The sequence below is a fragment of the Scedosporium apiospermum genome (genome assembly GCF_000732125.1).
Source record: "Scedosporium apiospermum strain IHEM 14462 chromosome Unknown SEQ_SAPIO_0121, whole genome shotgun sequence".
In the NCBI taxonomy this organism is placed as follows: domain Eukaryota; kingdom Fungi; phylum Ascomycota; class Sordariomycetes; order Microascales; family Microascaceae; genus Scedosporium; species Scedosporium apiospermum.
This window is the reverse complement of record NW_015971822.1, coordinates 682,473-704,119: the sequence shown is the minus strand read 5'-3', so window position 1 is coordinate 704,119 and position 21,647 is coordinate 682,473. Positions and strand designations below refer to the sequence as shown.

The 21,647-nt window shown below is 51.5% G+C and overlaps 3 protein-coding genes and 1 pseudogene across 3 annotated transcripts; 2 read left to right on the top strand and 2 right to left on the bottom strand.

Moving 5' to 3' along the window:
* Positions 1 to 109: 109 nt before the first annotated feature.
* On the top strand, positions 110 to 3,003 carry SAPIO_CDS8265 (uncharacterized protein; the record flags this gene model as incomplete). The annotated part of the gene is made up of 10 exons (XM_016789937.1): positions 110 to 210; positions 298 to 332; positions 605 to 677; positions 735 to 840; positions 916 to 922; positions 999 to 1,217; positions 1,291 to 1,757; positions 1,814 to 2,057; positions 2,379 to 2,710; positions 2,791 to 3,003. The coding sequence occupies 10 exons, from the start codon at positions 110 to 112 to the stop codon at positions 3,001 to 3,003; spliced, it is 1,797 nt and encodes a 598-aa protein (XP_016640200.1).
* A 646-nt stretch (positions 3,004 to 3,649) lies between these two features.
* On the bottom strand, positions 3,650 to 5,540 carry SAPIO_CDS8264 (Uncharacterized protein; the record flags this gene model as incomplete). The annotated part of the gene is made up of 2 exons (XM_016789936.1): positions 3,650 to 5,319; positions 5,483 to 5,540. The coding sequence occupies 2 exons, from the start codon at positions 5,538 to 5,540 to the stop codon at positions 3,650 to 3,652; spliced, it is 1,728 nt and encodes a 575-aa protein (XP_016640199.1).
* Positions 5,541 to 11,469: 5,929 nt separating this feature from the next.
* SAPIO_CDS8263 lies at positions 11,470 to 12,369 on the top strand (annotated as a pseudogene; the record flags this gene model as incomplete).
* A 1,339-nt stretch (positions 12,370 to 13,708) lies between these two features.
* On the bottom strand, positions 13,709 to 18,894 carry SAPIO_CDS8262 (uncharacterized protein; the record flags this gene model as incomplete). Its single annotated transcript, XM_016789935.1, has 7 exons — positions 13,709 to 15,017; positions 15,147 to 15,625; positions 15,700 to 16,135; positions 16,205 to 16,298; positions 16,747 to 16,782; positions 16,850 to 18,779; positions 18,847 to 18,894. 7 exons carry the CDS (start codon positions 18,892 to 18,894, stop codon positions 13,709 to 13,711), a joined length of 4,332 nt encoding a protein of 1,443 aa, XP_016640198.1.
* Positions 18,895 to 21,647: the final 2,753 nt, after the last annotated feature.

The following is a 21,647-nucleotide window of genomic DNA, read 5'->3' as shown; positions in this document are numbered from 1 at the left end:
TAGGGCTTGAAACCATTCATTCTTTTTTTCCAGCCGCTTAGCCTATTATTCTTCCTACCGAAATAATAGACGCGGTTTCCTGGAAAGCTGCTCGGAAATCCTCGACACCATGGCAACTTCTGCCGGTCCCACGACAAGGGCCTGCTTCAGCCTGAAGAACAACAAGACCTGTGACGCTTGTCGGTCTCGCAAGGTCCGATGCACTGGTATGTGACCAAACTCTCCAAACCTACTACTCTGCACGGCACTTGATGGGAGGGTGAGCGCCCCACTAACACATTTGATGCCCTGCATTAGGTCCGAGTTCGTCTGGCCCTTGCGACCACTGCATTGTAAGTGCTGCTGCCTATTCACATATTCACATGTCCTCGTCAGGGTACGTGATCTGATGTACTAACGGAACACCGAAGAGACGAAAAGAAAAGTGTCACTTCAGCCGAAGAAGGCTAGGGCCCCCACGACGCTGGACTCGGTCCACCTTTAACACAGGTAGGTGCAGACGCAGATGCCAATCACTTCCAAGGGTTCGGTCTCGGGCAATCATCCCACGTTCCCGCACCTTCGGACTGCTAACCTGGCTGACATTTCCGAATGTGACCCTTAGCCACCGAACAGTTTTCACTCTCCGAAGATCCCACACATTTACCAACACCCGCTCAGTCGGATGGCACAGCAGGGTCAGGTACTAAGTCTAGTGAAGACGCCCTAAGTTCCCCAAATTTGCATGTGAATAGTCCATGCGAGTCGATTCCCGAACTCCATGTCGACCGGTTGCTCGCGGGAGCTCAAGCCCCCGGCACATCCGGGGTCCAAGCGAGCGCCGATTCAGTCTTTGTTAGCGTAAGTGTCTCATCCAGAACTTGAACTTGGAAAGATGAAGAAGAAAACGAACGATATCTGATGCGAAATTCTTAGGGCAACGGTATTTTTGGCAAGTCGCCCTGTTTTACAAGATCCCCTGCCTTGCCGATCCTCGGCTGACTCGTCCTTCATCACAGGGGGGCGAAACAATCTCAGCTTCTTCACGGACGCGAGGCTCCAGTCTCTTGCTACATGTTTGGGACACACAAGGATCAACGAGCTCGTCGGGAGAATTTCTACGATCATCGCCAGTCGTGTGAGACGAGCAGATCCGGTATACTCCGCCGTCCGACGGCGTGCCCAGAGTCCCAACTTGCAGCTGCCCGACAAGGCCTTGGCCACATCCTATATCAAACGTATATTATCAATATTTCTTCCCGTCCTTGCATTAGATGTGACTGAAATTGGCTCACATTTGCATATCGGCAGTTTATTTCGACAATGTTCATCCGCTCTACCCATTTCTCGATCGTAACACTTTCGAAAAGACCGCATTCAGCTCGGACCTGTCCCAGATCATAGCGAATAGCAAGCCGTGGGCTTGCTTATACTACTCGGTCCTGGCAATAGGGTGTCAGTATGCCCACGGGGGTAGTTTCGAGCCGGGCAAGGGCGAGGCATGGAAGCTCTTTGTGGTGGCTATGGCCATCTTCTCCGACCTGGTGCTGCTTCCGGACTCCCTAACGACGTTACAAGCCCTAGCTGCCATGGCTATATACTCAAGCAGTGTTAGTGGGTTGGCCATTGAGCATGCCATCTTATCGGAAGCAGCACGGCGAGCGCAGAATCTTTCGAGTAATGGCTTCACAGGGCTAGACACGCAAACCTACCAAAGGACATTTTGGATTCTGTACGGCATGGAAAAGATCTCCAGCTTCCACTTTGGGCACAGTTCGGTAAGATAAGAACTATGACCTCTACCACAATTTTGTACTGACCAGCCGGGGTGCAGGGTTTCGTGGACTACGACATATCTTGTCCAATCCCGTACATTCCCGAATCAATATTTGGAGAATTCAACTGGTTCCTCTCCTTCATCCGGCACGCCCGCCTCCTATCACGCGCATACACATCACTCTTCTCCGCTGGCGTCTCGGGAAAGCCCAGGTCCTACTATCTCGACACCATTGCCCAGCTGACTGAAGAACTCGAGGAATGGCGGATGTCTCTGCCAGATACTGGATTCCAGCCAAAGGGTACAGTCCGTCCGCATGCGGTCTCGAACACTCGGACAAGGCCACTCGCTCTCCATATCCATTATTTTTATTACGGCATTTCTATGATATTGGCGCGGACAGCTCTGCTATATTTGCCAGAGTCTTCTGAACCGGCAGTTGTTGAACAGCGGAATGCTAAAACTAAGACCATCATCGACTCTTCCCGAGCTATTCTAGATCTAACGCCTCTCATTGAGGTAGAGCCATATACATCAAGCCTGTAAGTCGCCTGCCCTCCTGGCTTGAATCAACTCGACTTACACGATGTGTCAAGTGTATTGGCTGCAGTCCCGATCACAGCCCTCTTCACGCTCTTCGACCACGTCATCCACAATCCACTTCAGTCCGACACATGGTCCAATCTCGCCCTTCTCGAGATGGTAGGCGGCCATTTTAGCCGCATCGATTACGCTACTGGAGGCTCCCTTCCAGGCTCCCTCGTCTCCGAGTTTTCGCATATTGCCCGAGATTACGTTAGGGATGTGCAACGCCGTAATGGTGACCCGATCGGGAATCCGCATGCTTTCCAGTCTCCGCCGATTTCTCCCGGTCTCCTGTCGCCTCGGAGGGGACCGTTGCCCAGCGTGGCTCCTGTATCTGCCGCCAAGCCGGAAACTCTTGCAGTTGAAGAAGTAAGCGGATCTTTTGCCGAAATCCCAGCCTAGAGGCTGTAATCCCCGAAACGGACGATGCAGCTGACGAGTGGTTTTAGACGACACAGGATGTACCCATGACCGAAGCTCAGGTCATGCCCAGACTCTCCCCGGCTGATGGCATGGACTGCTCGATGCCAATTGGACTCATTGACAATCAGCTCTTAGGCGGACCACCACCCGCGGGCACCGACGTCATGGGTCTATTCACTTATTTCGTCCCGGACCTGGACTCGCTTCTGTACGATGACTACGTGGTAAACGGAAACTAGTCTCGTTACTCTTGAATGTGGTTGATCATTCTCAAGTCTATCAACAATATCATCATCAGGCGTTTTGTCCCTCGTGTTTGTCGCCACAAAGTAGGCAGATCATCAGCAGGTATTAATCCGACCAACGCCTGTCTCAGTCGAGAAGTTTGACCCACTCACTCTCCGATTAGATTGTCGATATCTGGGCGAGAGCTTGGAGGTTTTATTCGTCGGACGTTTTACGTTTAAGGTGGATGAGGAAATTTCCTCGGATCAGGAAAAGAAAGCAACAGCACTGCCCAGGGCATGCATGCGCATGCGGATACCACCTGGGTCACAGGTCAAAGGCACCACAAGCGGAGAAAAGAAATGTGGTATTCTAGTGAAGGTATGTAAGAATATTGTACAGAGAAAAAAAAAAAAAAAAAAAAAAAAAAAAAAAAAGTGAGACATGGTCATAAATTATTGACCAAGTGTGGAACTCATTGCCCAATATGAACAAAAGAAGAAAAGATGAAAAGGAAAAAAAAAGAAACAAGCCACTATTGCCTCGCAAATTACAATTACATTAACTGTGCGCGCTCAATAATCCAAATATGATGGCTGCATATGATAAAAACGTAAAAGAAAAGAGGCCAGACGCGTCCAATGCATAAAACTCGTCGACTTAAAAGGATTCCGGCAGTTTGCCGAAGCTCGGCACGGCTTTGGAGCAGTCCCAGTCGCGCTCATACGCGACAGCAGGCATAAACTTGCCCTTGAGACCCGCCTCGTAGCTCCACTGGTGTGCGGTTTCCGTTTTCCACGTCCAGTAGAACCAACCGTAGGACTTCTCGAAGGCGTCCATCTGGGCAATGGCAAAGGTCTTGAGGAAGAGCCTGTAGTCGTCGCTATAGGTCGAGGGGTCGGCATTGGCCCTGTCGCAGCTGCAAGACTTATCGCCCGTGGGGCATCGGGGGGTGCCCATGGTGTCGGAGAAGGTGCCCTCCCAGCGGCTGCCCATGCCGACGCCGTTGAGGTGGAGGGTGCAGTCGGTGTCGGCCTGGGACCACTCGCCGACCATGGTGGGGCCGAAACCGCCCGAGCCGCTCATGCTGTTGACGATGAGGCCGGACCAGTCCTTGCAGGCGAGGGAAATCTTCTTGGAGTGCTCCAGGGCGATGAGGTTAGGGTCGAAGATGGCGTACATGTGGGTGTCGATGACGAGTTTATCGCCCTTGCCGCCGAGTTTGCCTTGCCACGTAGGTAGACCGCGCATGGAGTCGCTGAAAATCTGGGGAGCCGTGACGCCGGCCTTGCTGACGACCGAATAGGCCTTATCGGTCCACTGAACAAGCTCGTCCAGGTCGATCTTCATGCCAGGTTCGTTTCCGAGACCATAGAACGCGATGATATTCTTGTATCGGTCCTGCGCAAAGAAGGCGGCTAGCTTCTTGTGGATGTCGAGGCCGCGCTCGGCGTTCTTGGCGCCGTCGGGGCCGGCGATGAAGTTAATCTCACTGGAACGACCGCTGTGGTTCCAGCCGTTCTGACTGCCTGGAAGGGCGTGGAGATCGAGATTGACGCGTAGGCCATACTTGCGAGCCCATTCGATGCCGCGGAGGAGGTAGCGCCAGGAGATGTTGGGAACGTACGAGTCGCCCTCGTAGGTGGTGACGGCCCAGTACGAGAAGGGGATGCGGAGATGGTCGAGGCCGGCGTCGGCGATGGCCTTGAAGTCAGCTTCGGTGATGAAGGTAGCGTAGTGTTTTTCTAAAGTCTCGGCGGCCTTCTCGGGTCCGAGGTGTTTGCATAAAGAATACTCATCGACGATGCCGAGTTTGGAGTCGTAATCAAAGAGAGACGGGGTAATGAAGGGTTCGAGGGAGAGCCATCCGCCGAGGTTCACGCCACGGATCGGTCGCTTCGCGTAGGAACCCCAGTCCTTCTCGAGGGACGGGACGTTTGGGTTCGGGCTCGCGGAATCGTCCCAGCTGCTGTTGAGGCCGACGAGGGGGAGGTCGCCGACAAGTTCTGCGGTAAAGGAGCAGTTGAACCCGGTCATGTCGTACCATGACGTGGGATCCAACCAGGTGCCTTTGTATTCGTCGGGGATATCGTCGGCCGTCGAACACTTGACGGGCACGGCATTGCCCGATCCGGGTTTCGAGCCCGAGTCCGAGCCTGAGCCCGAACCTGAACCTGAGCCAGAGGCGGGCTTCCCGTTGCCTGAGCTGTCGTCAGCGGAGGCGACAGACGAATCAGATTTGCCACCAAGGGGAATGATCTTTTTACTGAGGAGGACTGCGACCACGACGGCTGCGCTAACTCCAACAGTTAGGATCCCCACGACGCTCCCTAATAAACACGCGGCTTGTTAGCAACCATGTTGTTGACAAAAACCAGCCAAAATAAATTCGAGTTAAATTCGAGAAAAATCCGCCCAAAAATCCCACAAAGTCGCGGCTATGGTAAGATTCCGTGCTGATTGTCGCGCAGGGTAGATTTGTTGTTCTCTTACATAGGATCCGTTTCCTCCTCCTCTTCGCTAGAAGATCTGGGTTGGTCTTGACCTCCATCGTCTCAGGCTGTCAGAAAGGGGGCCAAAAAATATCGCCGACAAAAAACCAACAAAAACGAGTGACAATAGCTGGAGAAAACCGTTGAAGGCCCGTTGGAGACGGGGGTGGGGCACCCGCTGGTTTTGTTCAGTCGGTTGGTCGCTTGGGCTTCCGAAATGTGGTACTTTGCATGATGGACCAAATGGGACTCGAAGGAAGGTCGCAAATAAGGGCCAAACACGAGGTAGCGAGTTCGGGTGTGGGAGCGGACAAGTACCAACATGAGTTTGGTTCCGGTCTCCCTCGCGAGTCATTCCTACGCTAAAGCGCAGTTTAAATTGCGAGATTCCTAATCGGGCGGGAGATCCCACAGCCCCGACCAACAACGAGCCGGGGCAGACTTGTCGGTTCCCTGAAATACGACAAGATCTCGTACTTTGTTCGCTGGACCATGCCAAAAACGCCAAATGCATGATCCGTCGGAAGAAAAGCCACCACTAACTTTGAAGTCCAGACAGCACGGAGTCCGCTACCTCGTAGTGCAGCCAGGCTTGAGCTCCTTTCTATCGCGCCATCGCAGTGGTCCACTCCTGTCTTGATTTGGAAGCCATGAACCAAGTCCGAGGTAACATTGGACTGTGCTGATCCCTTCGTGTTCCAATCCCCCACGGGGGCTCACCAAGTACTGAGGTACTGTAGGATTCCTTTCCCACTCCAACGAGGCCTTTCGCCCAGGTCCATTAGGCATGAAGTGGTCTCCATCCCTCCTCTCAATTACTTCCCTTTTCTCTAGTGGTTCCCACCAGAGGGGCTGCTTCAGAGCCACCACGCCGCAATTTACTCATCAAGGCTAAATAAAGCATCAATGATCCATCAAATAATTAGTCGAACGTTCTCCTGGTGCGACCCTGCGCCGCCGACGCCTGGCACGATAAATTAGAACTACTCTAGGCCAGGCTAACCGCTCTTTTCCTTCGCTAGAAAAGGAAGGGAGCCACCTTGGCGCAGGGGGTCAAACTCAGTTCTCGTTGGCTCGTGTCGGCGACCAGGCCTCAGAACTTCATGCGGATGTGGGGAGGCAGCATCAAAGTTAATTGGACGCAATTTCGCCCACCTGACAATAATGACATCGGCTTTGATTCCTTCGGATTATCGAAGCGAAAGTGCCAATTTGCTGCCGTTACGAAGGGACTTTAGCGAGGGGAGCCCTGCACGCATCCACGATTTTATTGGCGTCAGCCCATGTTCCATGTCGTCTGTGACGTGATGCCCAGCCCTATAGAGGTAGCGCCGAGGAGCTGCTCCTCCTGCACGGTCCCATTTGATCCTTGCCAAGGTGATCTGGTCCATCAGGCAGTTCGTATTGACTTCGTACTTAATACCGACTTCGTACGGGCAGCTTGGCAGGCCCATAATGTCTCGGACGTTCCTGGAATGAATGGGACGGTGAGTCGGTCGCATTTAACCGTCTGCGTATTTCCAAGACGCCCTTTTAATAGCCTCAGTGGTGACTTGTGCAACACGAGGGACACGGCAATCGAAGTCGGCGGTCAAGCTCGAATCACTAGGGTTACACACTCACAGGCCAGGGGGAGAATGGATGCCTGACCGACCATGGGAATTTGTCGACCGAATTTTTTGACTCTCGAGTCGACTCTCGTATACCAGAGAATTAGGGTCTTGGCGTAACAGGAAAAGCCAAGCCGCGAGGAAAATAAGTGTGGGATCGTCAGATTGCGAAGTCGCCAGGCTCCATTGCACAACACGTGAGATTTTGGAACCAATTGATCTTGCATCCCCTCTGCTTAGTCAACGGGCGGAACATACCGAAATTGACTGTCAGGCTTGGGATACCGAGTACAATTGTACTTCGTACTTCAAAAAAACTTTCAAAAATGAGCCCCATTGCAAAGAAACAGTGCGACAAGTACTGGTATTAGGGGATGGGCTCCAAACTCTGGATACTCTGCCACTCTGCAGGATAATGAGACATGCCAAGGCGCAGAATCCCGGACTCGCTTCGGATCTCCGATAGAGTTGGGCTCCGCTTGCTAGAAAAATCGCCATGCCCTCAGAAGTCTCAGACACGGACGCGAACCGTCAAGAGATGCAGGTACGCGTTTCTAACGCTCTCTGCACGTGTTGTCCTCTGTCACTCATGCAACGACCACCCTGTCCAAACTTGACGACGGCGTAACCCACGTCTCTCGAGGTTCACGAGTGTCATGTAACTCATGTAATTCTACACTTCAGACACAGACACAAGGATTCCATCGGCATAACACGACCTAGTGTCCATCTTCTCTGACTCTTTGACTCTCTAACTCTGGCTCTTCAACTCTTCAGGCCGCCCATCCAAGTATCGTGTCCTGATCCGGAATACAGAATGTCGATGTGTCTTGTGCACTGAAACTGAGGGCCACCCCGAATCTCCCGGTTCCATGTTCTTTTATTTCGTTGGTGGTTGCTTGTTGCTTAATCTTGACATTGGAATCGCCGCTTCCCCGACGTCACTCACATAGCAGATGCCAGAGGGTAACGTTACCAAGACACAACGACGTAATTGGGACTTTGGTAGTGATTTGCGGATATGAGAAGGAGAGTGATCCAGTACAAAGTACTGCTTCGTGCCACCCGATTTGATCCGTTTACACAGCCCGACTCATCCACCCAGCCGCCAGTTCGTGAGATGCGTTGAAAAAGAGAAGCGGGGCTGGGGCTGAATTAGAATGCATCCGCCACGTCGCGCTGGTTTACTGATTTGGAAGTTGACCACGTTCTTGAAACGGCAAGTTTCTTCGAAGAGCCCTCTGGGGTCGAGATTGAGTCGCGATTTAGACCATGGTATTATCAGTGTCGGCCCCCTTCTAACCCAGATTATCACACTGTAACCTCCTCCAACGGACAGCGTGAACCCTTGTGGATTCATGGAAGCCTGATGAAGTTGATTTCCACGCACGCCGGAGGAGTCAATGTGATGAGTGAATGAAACTCCCAATCGCTTGCCAGAGAATGCGTGCGGTATTGGTCGTCAGATTCCCATGGCAAGAACGGACGCATGCCTTTCAATATGAGATACGTCCCTAGCAAATTTGTGCCGACCATTGATGGCAAAATGGCATTGGATCCTAAAAAAACGGTGGCACTGGTGAACCGGGTTCCAGGCGGAATGCTGCGGTTGCCCTTTCGTTCCGTTCCCAGCCCCGTCCTGAAGACTTGGGATTCGACTTCTATTCATGCATTTGCGTGACTTTTACGTTTTAAATTAGCTGTGAAACTGACCTTCAGTTCCCTCTCCAGCGGAATTCCCTTTGATGTGTTCCCGTCATTGAGTCCCATTGATCAACCGATCCGACGTCTGCCAGTTCTTGTGGGGGCTTCGCGGCGGTTTTTTGTCGGGAGTGCAACCATTGGCTGCACAACCATACAGTTCAAAGCCTCATGTGTGATGTTGCTCGCATAGCTTCACTGGTCCGTCTCAAATGATGACTATGATTATGAAAAACTTACGAACATCCTTAAATTTGGGCCTCAAGGAAAAGAAAAAGGAGGAAAAAGAAAAAAAAAATCACTTTAACCCCACGTCCAGCAACTGTCTCTCCCATAGCCACTTGCCCGTTGACCTGCTACCACTGACTGACCGTCCTACGCCAGGTCAACACATAGGAGAGTTTTTGTGAAAACTAGCTATTCTCATTCTTGACCACTCCCGTCACAAACACCGCACGTCCGCGGTTTAGGTATGAGAACGGTGTTCCATCCAGGAGTCTGAGCCGAGCAGCACCTCGGCTGTAGTTGCCATATCTACAATGCAAGGATCTACAGCCCAATTTTAGGAAGCTATTACATTACCAGATTTAAGTGAGCCCTTTAGCTGAGCCTGGAGATGGGATAACCGGCTGGCGGTAATAGATTTACTTGATCCATTTTGAAGAAGTATAACGAAAAGAAAAACTAACCCGACTTCAAAGGAACCCCTATAGTTGCTTAGCCACATGCCGTGAATCATGTCAGGGACCCGTTCACATAGACATGGACAAACTGAGTAAGCCCGGTTTCGACTTGAGCCGTCGATACTAAGAGAGGCCTCTGGAAGAAATATCCAACTAGCCAGCTTGCTAAGAAAAAAACGTATATAAAGAGTCAGGTTCAGAGTCTTTAGTCTCCTCACACTTCACTCCTCACCAATTACCTTAACTACTCCCCCTACCTTACTGTACACTTATTAACACCAATCACCCTTGGGCAATCACACCTTCTATCAACAACCTTCCCCCTCCACGATGTCTTCTAGATATGTCATCTAGTGTCGCCTAGCGATCCTACTCTTCACCCTCCTTACATTAACCACCGCGCGCTTTGCTATCGTCCTACAAGACTGTTCAAGATCTAACTACACCAACAATGCCGACATTATCCTAGATAAGAATTTCGAAACACTCCAAGGTAACTTCCTTTACCTCTCGCTGATCGCGACCATCTCTGCTGCCTTGCTAGTATCATCAGAGCTGTAATGGCCTTCCAACCGAGGATGCTACAAGACTCCTAGGGTAGTATTCTAGTGTCCATATTTCTTCAGATGATCGTGGCCTTCTTCCTGATCGCTGTAGGGGCCGATATTGCCGACAACGTCCAGGGCTTCTAAACCTCCTTCGCAAAGTTTGGCGGCTACGACCGCATCCTGTACGATATTAGCATGATTTACTATAGAAGTGTGGCCTCGGCTGCCTATGGCGCTGCCTTGATCTTCGTCATTGTCACGGCTTGTGATATTGTCCTTGTGTATGATTACTACAAGTCAAAGCGAGCCCTGACTCAGGCCGTAGTTGAACCGCGAGATAGAAATGCGGTGAGAAACATGTGCCCTGTCGCGCCGCAACCTATGGCGACAGAGCGTGCAGCCCAGCGGCTGCGTCATCGACAGCGAGTACATCCCCGCCACCCTCAATATCGGGGCTACCATCTTCTCTCAACACCACAACCCATCAGTCTTCGACAATCCTTACACATACAAGGCCGAGCGATAGATCAACCACGGCGTTGATGACGACAACATTGAGAAGGAGAAGGCTCACATCAAGACGCTTACAGAGAGCTTTGTGCCTTTCTCTACTGGGCCGCAGCAGCATATCGCTAAAAACTTTGCGGTGATGGGGTTGACATTAACACTCGCAAACGTATATTTTGGTAGATGGACTTTAGGAAGTTGGGCGGTGCTGTGGACAAAGTTGATGGAAGGCGTAAAGGGGAGAGGATGGGGGGAGGGAAAGGGAGGGAAAGGGAGGGGGAGTTATAGTTTAAAGGGTATTTTACTAGGTTATTTGGAGGGCCCTTTCATTGATTTTAAGAAAAGGGAGGCTTAACCGTAGAGCTTTTTCTAACTGCACATGTAGAGCGAGAGCTGTCGATCATGGGTTGTCGCATTCGGCGCGTAATAGAAGATATACTAGATATGTTTATCAAATTAGAACACTCTCTCTCGCTTTCGCACTCGGACCCGTAATGTTAGTGCCCAGGGTCGTATTGAAATTCAGCTGTCGCTTTTCTGGCTGGCCGTGCTTGCCGACCGACATCGAGAAGGTCGGCACTATAATCTCACCGACTCCGACCCTGAAACTTGCCCCAATTGCACCTAAATGTGTGAGTTGAGTTTACACCAACGTTAACTGAGTCGTCTTAATAACATCCCAACGGCCTTGACGATGAACCGGTTCGGAGCTGAGATGTCCAAGTAGTGTACTCTTACGCGCCTTTCAGGAAATACAGCGACGAGGAGAAATTAACTATATAAACTATCCCTCCTTCGCAGGGCAATGTGGTGTTTTATAGCCATCCTCGATTCTCAAACGCAATTGATCCCTGAACACCCCACATCGCCCTAAATTTCGTGGAACTCCAGCACTTGCTGTTTATCATTCACTTTCATTACAAGCAAGAACCCCTAATCATGCCTTCCTCCCACAAGACCGTGCTCGTAACCGGTGCCACGGGCAAACAAGGTGGCGCCGTCATCGATCACTTGCTGACGGCAACTGCTTCGCCATCTTTCAACATTGTCGCTGTCACACGCAATATTTCGAGCCCGAGGGCATCTAAACTTGCCTCTCTACCCAATGTTTCTGTCATTGCTGGAGACCTGTCCGATCCCGAGGCAATCTTCGACCAGGTTGGCCCAGTGTATGCTGTCTACAGCGTCCAGATTAATTCAGACGCAGAGGAGCAGCAGGGGAAGGCCCTGATCGATGCCGCCATCTTGAATGGAGTGCAGCATTTTGTATACTCGTCCGGTGATCGTGGTGGCCCTGAGCGTTCTCCAAAGAATCCAACCACTGTCAAAAACTTTGCCGCCAAACACGCCATTGAGAAGCACTTGGAGCAGCGAGCCCTGAAGAGCCATCAGCATATGACGTACACCATTCTGCGGCCAGTGAGTTTTTTCGATAATCTATCCGCCGATATCCATGGCAGAGGTTTTGCCCGCATGTGGGAGCAGCTCGGCGATAAGAAGTTACAGTTGGTTTCGACAAAGGATATCGGCTGGTTCGCGGCACAGAGCATTCGGTACCCAGACAAGTACCACAACTCGGCCGTGACTCTGGTCGGCGACGAATTGACGCAGCCCGAGGCAGACTGCATCTTCAGGGACGTCACTGGAAACTCTATGGCCATGGCCCCGTGTCCTATCGCCAACGCAGTGAAATTTGTCTTGAAGGGCACGGTCGGAGATATGTTTAAGTGGTTCGCCGAGGAAGGATACGGTGGCAGTGTGGAGGCATGCCGCGCAGCATATCCGGAAATGCAGGACTTTCGCGGCTGGATTAAAGAGAACATCAACCGGTTCTCTTGACGGGTAGGTAGCTGTCAGGGGGCGAGAACCGCTAGATATCGCAAGGTCTATGGATGTCAAAAATCAATCTCAACCCAAGTAAGACGCGAACTCAAGGCCGTCACACGAAGTTAAGATCCGCCTGTGAAACATCTAAGTACAAACGAAGGTTTCACAGACCACCTTAGTCCCCGTGACATTTACTCTACTCCAGAATCCGGCTCGTCAAGTGCGATGAAGTAAAGTCCAAAGTAGTTTCGATGTTTGCCAACGGACTGCGAGGGCTACGATTACATGGACCCTCGGCGACATCGGAAATGGGTTGCCTTGGAAATGCCCATTACGCCTCCTCATCCTTCCGTAGTTCCTTGTAAGGATATTTCCGGCGGAGAGTTGCGATCTTGCTTCGAGTTCTTACAGATGGGTGTTGGTCGGACCACGGTATTATCTGTACTCAAGTTTAGAATGGAAGAAATGCGAGCAGAAATAGTTCCACAGTATTCCGGCGATTAAAAACTTATTAAGAGGGCAGATACGAGAAAGAACAAGGGCACTCCCGTGCTGAACGTTGTCAGCATCGTAGAGCCAAGGAAGGGCGCAGGAAGTTAGATGTTCGCTTGCGAGAAAGAATTATGCTACATTGCTGCCTGCACAAAACAAGGCGTAGATGTCTCCTGACCACTCTTTCCTCTTCATCGTACAAAAATCAAATAGGCGACCGCACTATACCTCAGTAGCTTCTCGCAGTTCAGTTCAGTCGTCTATAAATACACGGGCTTCCTCCATCCATTTCATCCATCAACTTATAATACTCAGCATCACAATTCCCATCCATCAATGCTTTTATTTCACTTCCTGACTCTTATAAAACTTGTACTCTTCCCTCAACCGGATCTAAAACGTAACTTGCCGATTATTATTATGTCCACGATGGATATCGGGTGCTTATTAGTGCGAAGCTGAAGTGTTATGTCTTTACGCCAGCCAGAGAAGGGGAGATTAGCAAGCGGTCTTCTTGGAGATGGACTGGAAATGGGCTACACTACAAGGTAGGTAAAACCATGTACTTTCAAGAACTGGAGCTGATATGCATAGAATACCGTGATGCTGGTTGCAAGTGAGGACAGTGAGCCAGCGCGGAGCGGAAAGGATGAGGTGCTGAATCCGACCCTGGGGCACTGCTGCATTGGGCTTGGAATCCAGCCTTGGATGGTTACATTGATGGCCCGCAAGACGCTCTGGTAGAGTCAAATATAAAGTAAATTGATCGGCATTTGCATTCTGGTGGACAATGAAAGACGGACTTCCTGCCTTGGCCCGGCTCTAACGCCCGCAAAAGAGTAGTCGACGTATGATATCTCTATTTCCCGGTCTTCCAGTACTCTTCCCAGGCCACATACCACTTTTTCTCGAGCCCTTGGAGCCACTCGTCCGTAAATTTCACCCTGGTGCCCCCGTACCTCAGGACCAGGTCGGTACCGCACTCCTCAATGTCCAGCCAATCGTGGACAAAGACATCAATGTACTCATGGGAGCGAGGGCAAACATCGACGTCGCTTCTAGTCTGGGGCCTCGAGCGCGACTCATAGCATTCGTGGCACAGATCAACGCTGCTGCACATCAGGCAGACATAGTGATGGCGGAAGCGGACGTCGTGCTCCCCATTGGCGCACAGATCGCAGCACCCAGGACTATGCACGCGCTTCGGGCACATGTCACATATGATGGGGTAATAGCCAGTATCCTGAAGACGAAACACCTGAAAGTCGAGTGTGATCTCGTAGAACCGGCAGTAGAGTGCAGCCTTGGCATCTAGGCGGAGACTTGGAAAGAGAAACATGATCCTGGCGAGGTTTCTGAAGCCCTTCAAGTCGTTACCGTCCCAATTGTCACGCAGGGAGTCGAGGCAGCTCTCGAACGCCGTGTCGAGGTGCTCTTTGAACACACGCGCCGGCCCCATCTGGCGCCGCGTGATGGCTAGGGGCGCCGCTGCCGGCGACAATCCGGCCTCGAATTCGAACCCGAACCGCTTTTTCAGTCTGTCCTGGAGTTCTTCCATTTCCTCGACCGCCTTTTCCTTATCCTCCAGGTTGAGAGCAACCGAAAAGTCATCAATGACGATGTTGGCAAGATATTTGGCTGCCCTATCAACCACGTCTACATCTTCGTGGCTCGAGTCAATGACTTCGTTCAACGTGGCTCTAGCGGTTTCGGCGTCGTTCAAGACGAAGCGCTTGAACAAAGCCCAGTAGGTTCTGGTTTCAATAGGATGAGGCCCGTACGTGTCGGGTTTGCAGGTTGCCTTGTGATAGAGCTCATCCACCGTCGGACCCCGGTCGCACGCCTTCGCCGCGCGGTGGATGAGTCTGTGAGTCGCCGTGCTGCAGTTGTCCGATAGCGGATTATCGATGAGCTCTAGAAGCTCAATGATCTTCTCCCACTCGTTCCAGTGGCCCAAAGTGGTTACAAGCTCGTTAAAGTAACGCACGTAGGACTGTTCCGTCTGGAACTGCTTCGCTAACTTCATGCTAGCGAGAGCATCGCCCTGGCGGCCCTGGAGACCTGATTCAACCAATGCCTTCATTTGATAGGCACTGTTGCAGATAAACTTGTGGCCCGCATCGCCCTCTAGGTCCCCGGGAGCGCTTTCTAAAGCATCGACGAAGTCGCTTCGACCCTCCTCGAGCTTCTGTTAGAGTTGGGCCTTGGAGGAAGCCGATAGGGTACCGAGGGCCCCCGGTCTCCAGGCATTCGTATCATCCTCCAACAGGCTGAAGTTTGCTCTCGCAATTCGATACTTGAGATTGAACGTATCCCGCGCATATTCTGCTTTGTCTGCTGCCGAGGCTGTCTGCTTTGCGTCGAGTCCTTCGGACGCGAGAGTCTTGGAGACCCCGGTCTCACCAGAAAAGAAAGCCGCCATTGACATCTGATGGTACGCGTGGCGGCCCACCGCAGACGCATAGAGGCGCATGACCCGCTCAAATTCTGAGATATTTTCCGACTTGTGTCCCGCCGGCGGATCCGCTGGTGGTGTGAACGAACTGTAGGCGTGTCGAGCAAAGAGAAAAGCGGCAAATGCGGCGGGAGACGCCATCGCCTTTAACCAGTTACAACGGTGCAATTTGGCAACGGTGCCGAAAATCCATTCCGGGTTGGATGGATCCGTCGCCTGTGGTGAGCCTGGGGTGCGCTGCGCCCGGTCCACCAGGGGCCCCCAAGTTCCGCAGTGTTTCGTCCACGGCTTCCGGAGTCGGCCCCAGCATGCTGATGTGTTCTGGCGTGGCGTCGTATATTTGTGGCTTTCTCAAACTTTCTAGCCGCCACGACGCTGTTGAGCAAGCTGAATACCGCTTCAAGGATCTCTTTCAAGTCTTGTACGTTTCCAAGCTGGTCGGGATCGTCATCGTTGCTCCTTGCGAGTTCCGCGAGACTTCGGCGCCAGAATTCCATGGCTAGCGTTGACAGTTCCGTGTCTGCCTCGTCGTTAACCGGTTGTTCCGGGCCGCTGATCGGGTCACCTGCCGAATGTGTCAGAGCGGCTATGGACACCTTCAACAGTTTGAGGTGGAAATCTTTCCTAGAAAGACGAAGGCTATGCTCAGTCTGATCTGGAAAGTTTAAGAAGTACTCCCGCAGGGATGGTTCTTGAAAGCCGAGAAACACGTCGAGGCCTCCCTGCCGCGGGTGTCGCACCACCTCCAACTGATAATTGCATTCATGCTCCTCAGGATTGTGATCGGTTTCTTGCTCCTCGGTATTGCTAAGGTCCCACGCTGACAGGATACTGCAAAGTGTTCCTCTGTGAGCCCCGAGACTGACAATGATGGAGTTGAGAAATTGGCAGCTTCCTTACCTTGATAGTCTGGATTTCATGTGCTCCTCGATACAGATAGCCCTCTCGGAAGACGACAGTTCGGCGGCAATGTCCAGAAGTCGCTGTGCCGTGGCTAGGCGCATTCGCGTTTGAGATTGCGCGAGCCAATGATGAGATAGACGAGCATCTCGAGCTCCTTTTGAATATATTTCGACTCGCACTCCTTTAAAATCAAATCAAGGTTATGTCTTGGAGCGGTGCTTGAATCGACTCCGAGAACGTTAAGGAGATAGACGGGTACAGGAAGGGAAGTTACAGTGTATTGTATGGTGTATAGACTAGTTATGTCGAGTGGACACTGTGATGGCCTTCGTAAACTGTGCCGGCTCCCCCAGTTCACTCGTCATATTCGTCGTCGGATGACACCTCGCTATGGTGAAGATTGTCAACGTCCATCCCGCCATCAGTATTTTTCAGCTCATCCATATCGTACACGACATCTGGGAGCACTAAGTCCTTCGGGGCCGTAATGATGCCAAACTCTGCCAGCCCGCTGAAATTCGGTCCCCACCAGCTCCTACCAAAGAAGCCCATAACGCGTTCTCCGGGAGGTGGTTCTAAAGTATCACATTGTTAGTCGTATTCTCTCAGAAACGGAAATTGTACAGGGGGGAAGGAACTCACCAAGCGTAAGGGTCTCTGGCTGATCGCTCATGCCACTGAGAGCACCCCAAGTGACACCATTACGCAATGTCATGCGGATGCCCCTCAGAATATCATCTTCCCTAGATACCTCAACCTTTACAATATCCTGACCCTTAGGGATATCGTGTGCCTCGGCGGCATGGCCTCCGAAATAATGGTCACCACCGCTTGGACTGACCCTTGGGCCACAATTGATCTGAGTGCCGTCTGGAAAATGAACATAAGCACCGTCGAGAATACATCCTGTGCGGATGTCAACCTTGGTCGCATGCTCGATGGAACCATCTTTTCTCTTCCTAGTCAAGAGTGTAGCCCATTCCCAGAAGTGCTCTTCGGTCTCCCCGTCAGTTTCTTCGAGCTGCTTGCTCATGACTGATTGTTTATGGAGGAGAATCTTCGTGCCTGGGATAAGTACGAAGGTACGCCCACCAAAAAATCTCCACGCGTCTTTGATCGTTCTCGACTTGCCGTTCATTCCAAGAACGGAAAGCTTTAGGGGCTCGTTCTGATGGAATCGGCTTCGAAGAGACTCGAGTGTGTAGGTGACAGTATTGATGGGAGCCGCGATGCTCGGGGACGGCTCCTCAGTGTCATTGAACGTGATTTGTGCGATTCCAGCCGCACACGAAATCTCGATGCGAAATTTCTCGCTTTCAGCACCTTCGACCTTGATGGTCGGTGCCGCAGATCGCGTCTCCTTAGACATCTTAGGATCTCCCGGGGACCAGAAGTGTGGGAGTGAACGGAACGAGAGTGCATCGTGAAGATCCCATCTCGCCTGATTCCGGGTTTCACCGTCAATGACGACGATACCTTCTGTGCTGCGACTTGTGCAATACGCGGTACGAACGACAAAATTACGAGGCCAGTCTTGCGAGTAGCCCCGGGCCATGATGCCGGTAGTATGAGGCGCGTCGAAGGCGTGGCCGACCTCGTGAAGAAACGCACCTTGGCCGATTGCGCAGGCTTCCCAGAAGCTACCGCACTCGCCGTTATCATTGCCGACCATCTCTCCTGGGTTACGGTCGTCGAGGAGGCAATCAGAAACTTCTTCTAAGAATCGCGGCCAAGAATAAGTGAGATGGCTGCCCATAATCCCGAGCGACAACCCGGTGCCGTCGTGGCATCCAAGGGCTGCATGGGCAAGAATTATGTTCTTCTCAACGGAGTAGTGTGAGTCGAGAATGAGGCCAGCTACAATGGGATATCCGGACGTCTCAAACGGAGAACCGTGGGCAGCAAGGGCTTCTTTGAAGAAGTCAAACAACTTGTCACGATTCCGTGCGGATTTGTTTTGCTGAGCATAGTCCATGCTGCGAAGCTCCGCAACTGTTCGTTCCGATCGGACGATGTGGATCTTTGCCGTTGACTTCATGGCCCCGCTGTCGTGAAGCGCAGCGTCATGTCGAGCTGTGACGAAGCTCGAGCTGGTAGTGTCGGCACCCCATTCTTCCTCTAGCCGGAAAGACCGGCGGCCGAGGCCCTTCATGCGCATGTCTTCGGCTGTCAGGGCCTGCCACATGTATGCGGTCATGCGGAACTTGGCCACTGCCGCATCGAGTGAGGAATGGGCCAGGGAGAAGGCGCCCTGCTTCGCCGGAGGGCAGTCAATGAGCAAGGGAGAGTCCTTGGCAACCATGATGGCCAAATGCAAAGGCGGTGTCTGAAGGAGAGGGATGTAGTTGAGCTTGACGGTCTGAGTGATCGATCCAGACGAGTGCTCTCGAGTGATGGTGAGGTTATTAGCACCTGGTGAGAGCAAAGAAATGATCTTGACGCGTCCATCTACGATGGGCCAGCGCTGGGGTGGGAAGATGGAGTTTCCAGAGTCGTCACGGATGTTGACGGTTGCAAACGAGTCGAGAGTGTCGTCCTCCAAGCTGTAAGTCCCTCTGACTATGATGCAGCGCTGAAAAGAAAATTACCACTCAGCACAAGGTCTTCGAATAATCTATTAGTGAGTAAACACCACACACCTGATGAACTGTCTCCCCATTCGCGACGTTTTCAAGAGTGAGAGACATTTTAGCTGCGGTTTTCCGAGTAGAGATACAGAGTTCGGTCCTTGTGCAAATCTGACTGATTGGATTCTAGATAATCTGTGAAGGAAGGAGATGAATGAGAGGTTTAGAGCATTCATCTCGGGAATCAAGTGACGGATTCTACGTCTTAAATAGTAAGAACTCGAGAGCAGGTCAACGGATTTTGCACTGCACGCTACGCAAGGCTCGACATCGTGTTGATGGCTAGCCATATCAATTGGAGGAGATAATCATCCACACTTTCATTCGAATTTCCAGGCAATTTTAGGCATTTTTAGGCAGATGCGGGTCAATGTAACCCTATCTTATAGCCTCGCATTTCTCAAACCTTAGCGGAGTATGTATATCTGACAACTCGGATCACGGCTAGCCCTTGGACAGTTGGAGAACAGGCAGCAGTGTGACCGTGCAATCGCGAACTTGAACCCGCAACCGAACTCTGCAGGTTGGTGAAGCCACCCCAGTTTCGGCGCCCAGAAGTTTTAGCGGTCAACGAAATTTGGTCCCACAATGAGCTTACTCCACTCCGCCCCTTTGACGCCCAAGCTCAAGAACACCTCGCGATTGGAGCTTGAAGCAGGCAGCAACGTCCCTTTCTCATTCGTTACCAACGTGATGCATCACCACCATGCGGAAGGCGTGCTATTTCATATACAAGTCCAGAGTCATGAACTCTACGATAAATTCAAGTTTGCTGTCTCGGGGTGCTGATTTTGGCTGCGAGGAGAGTGCCGAACACTGGAGCCAAGCTCATCTATTTATCGGGATTTGCGTCCTACTGCGTACGGTTGAAACCGGGGAATTGGTCCTGACCCACGATCCAAGGCAGTTGCCATGTAAACCATACTGTGACAGTGGCCTTCGCTGTGTCATCCAAACTGTGTCATGCCGAGATGTTTAATAACTTATAACAGAGCAGATCTGCGGTAGAATGACAAACATCTAGTAACATCACGAAAGTAGGCCCTAGGAGGATCAAAGAGATGCTCGCCAAAGCAGGTGTAATAGTAGAATACTAACTATTATACTCTCCTGGCTTGAATCTGATTGAGTATTTGTTCGGCTCGGTTAAGAATCGAATTAGGAAGATCGCGGGAGGATGAAGACTAGACAGGGCGACTCTAAGTCGTATGTGCAAATGCAGATCAGAATCGTCAGATAGGGTAAGAGAATTGCAAGAGTACACTTCAGAAAGGTACAGGATTCATATTGAAGATCTAGAATACAAGAAAGCAGGGTTGGGGGAGCCAATGCTGCCCTTGAGTCCATGATCCTTAATATTGCGTGCTCATAGCCAAGCCGCGTTGTTTCAGAAACAGCCTTACATCACAAACATAACACCATGCAACGCCTTTCGGTGTGCAATGCCTACTGTAAAATCGGTACATAATGTGCTGGTTGCTGGCGAGCATGTCAAGGTCAAAGCAATGTGGCAGAGTCAGTTCCTGGGCCGTGTTGTAATACTATTTCTGTTCCTCCCTCCTCGCCTGGGGCCGCTGCCAGGCATGGTGTGGTCTGGCCACATCCTCCCTCAACAGACCAACGTCCATGAGGGGGAACAAATGCTCAGCATCGGCAGCGTAGTATATAAATCATCAGAGCTTGAAACAACCCAGGGGTCAGATTCTCTAGGAGGTCAGCATTTGCAGAGTTCTGTCCCCGCTCAGGTTTGAATCGGACAAGGTTGGAGTGACCTCTTCCTCCAGAACGTTAGGTGCCATGGTGGAATCGGAGGCTATGTAGCGATAGCATTACCTATGGAAACCTAGAGGATTAGGTCAAATGATGCCTTTTCTAGGATTATCTATGGTGGTAAAGACGGGGATTTCGGAGTGGCAACGTAGATAAATTTTCCGCAGGGTGTTGACCTCGTTCGTAAAGACTCTCCACGGCTACAGATGCATGACTTATCAGCTTTGGAAGACGACGGATCTTATGTTAATCAGACGTCGGGGATCTGACTGGTTCAAAACCATTTTCACAATAGAAACTCATCGCGGGAGCCGAGACCTCCGCGCTCCGGTTCTGGGGCCATGGTCGTTCGCTCCGCGGTAGGCGTCGCCGTTCGGGGAGGTGGTTTTGTTTTTGCCGGGGCCTGCTGATTCTGCGAGACAGCTTTTAGTCCTTCCTGGCTCTGATATTGGCTCGCAGCATCTTTTTTTTTTTTTTTTTTTTTTTTTTTTTTTTTTTAAGCGTGGGCGGATAGCTTGCCAGATAGATTTGTTGGCTATGCGGTGATATCAAACATACCAGTACTACTCCGCTTGTTGGGGATGTAGAAGACCACAGCTTTCGGACATAACGATTGTTTTTTCTCGGGCAGGCTGAAAGAGGTGGGTCGGGGGTTGTTTATGTTCTTCGCCCACGTGTGCCTTCACGGCTTGGTTGAGAGGTTTGGTCGGCATCGGCGCTAAGTAAGGGCCGACGCCGATGTTGCAGCCAGGATGGTGATGAGCTGCCAACCAATCGGACATGATTTTTGGCTTTAGTTACGCACCAGAGGCGGGTCCATCAATCAACAAGGGGTCTGGACCCGCAAAAGTCGCGGGTATGGGTGGGAAGGCCGAGCCCGAATTTGACCTTGCGTCTGCTCATAATATGCCGCCGAGCTGTTGTGTGGGAGGAGGCGGACATAAGTAAATCACCACCGTCGAGGCCTCTCTGTGCTCGGGGAATTACAAGTAGCCCATCCTGATGGAATTCCGAGCTTTCCGGTGTTTTAACTCCGCTGAGAG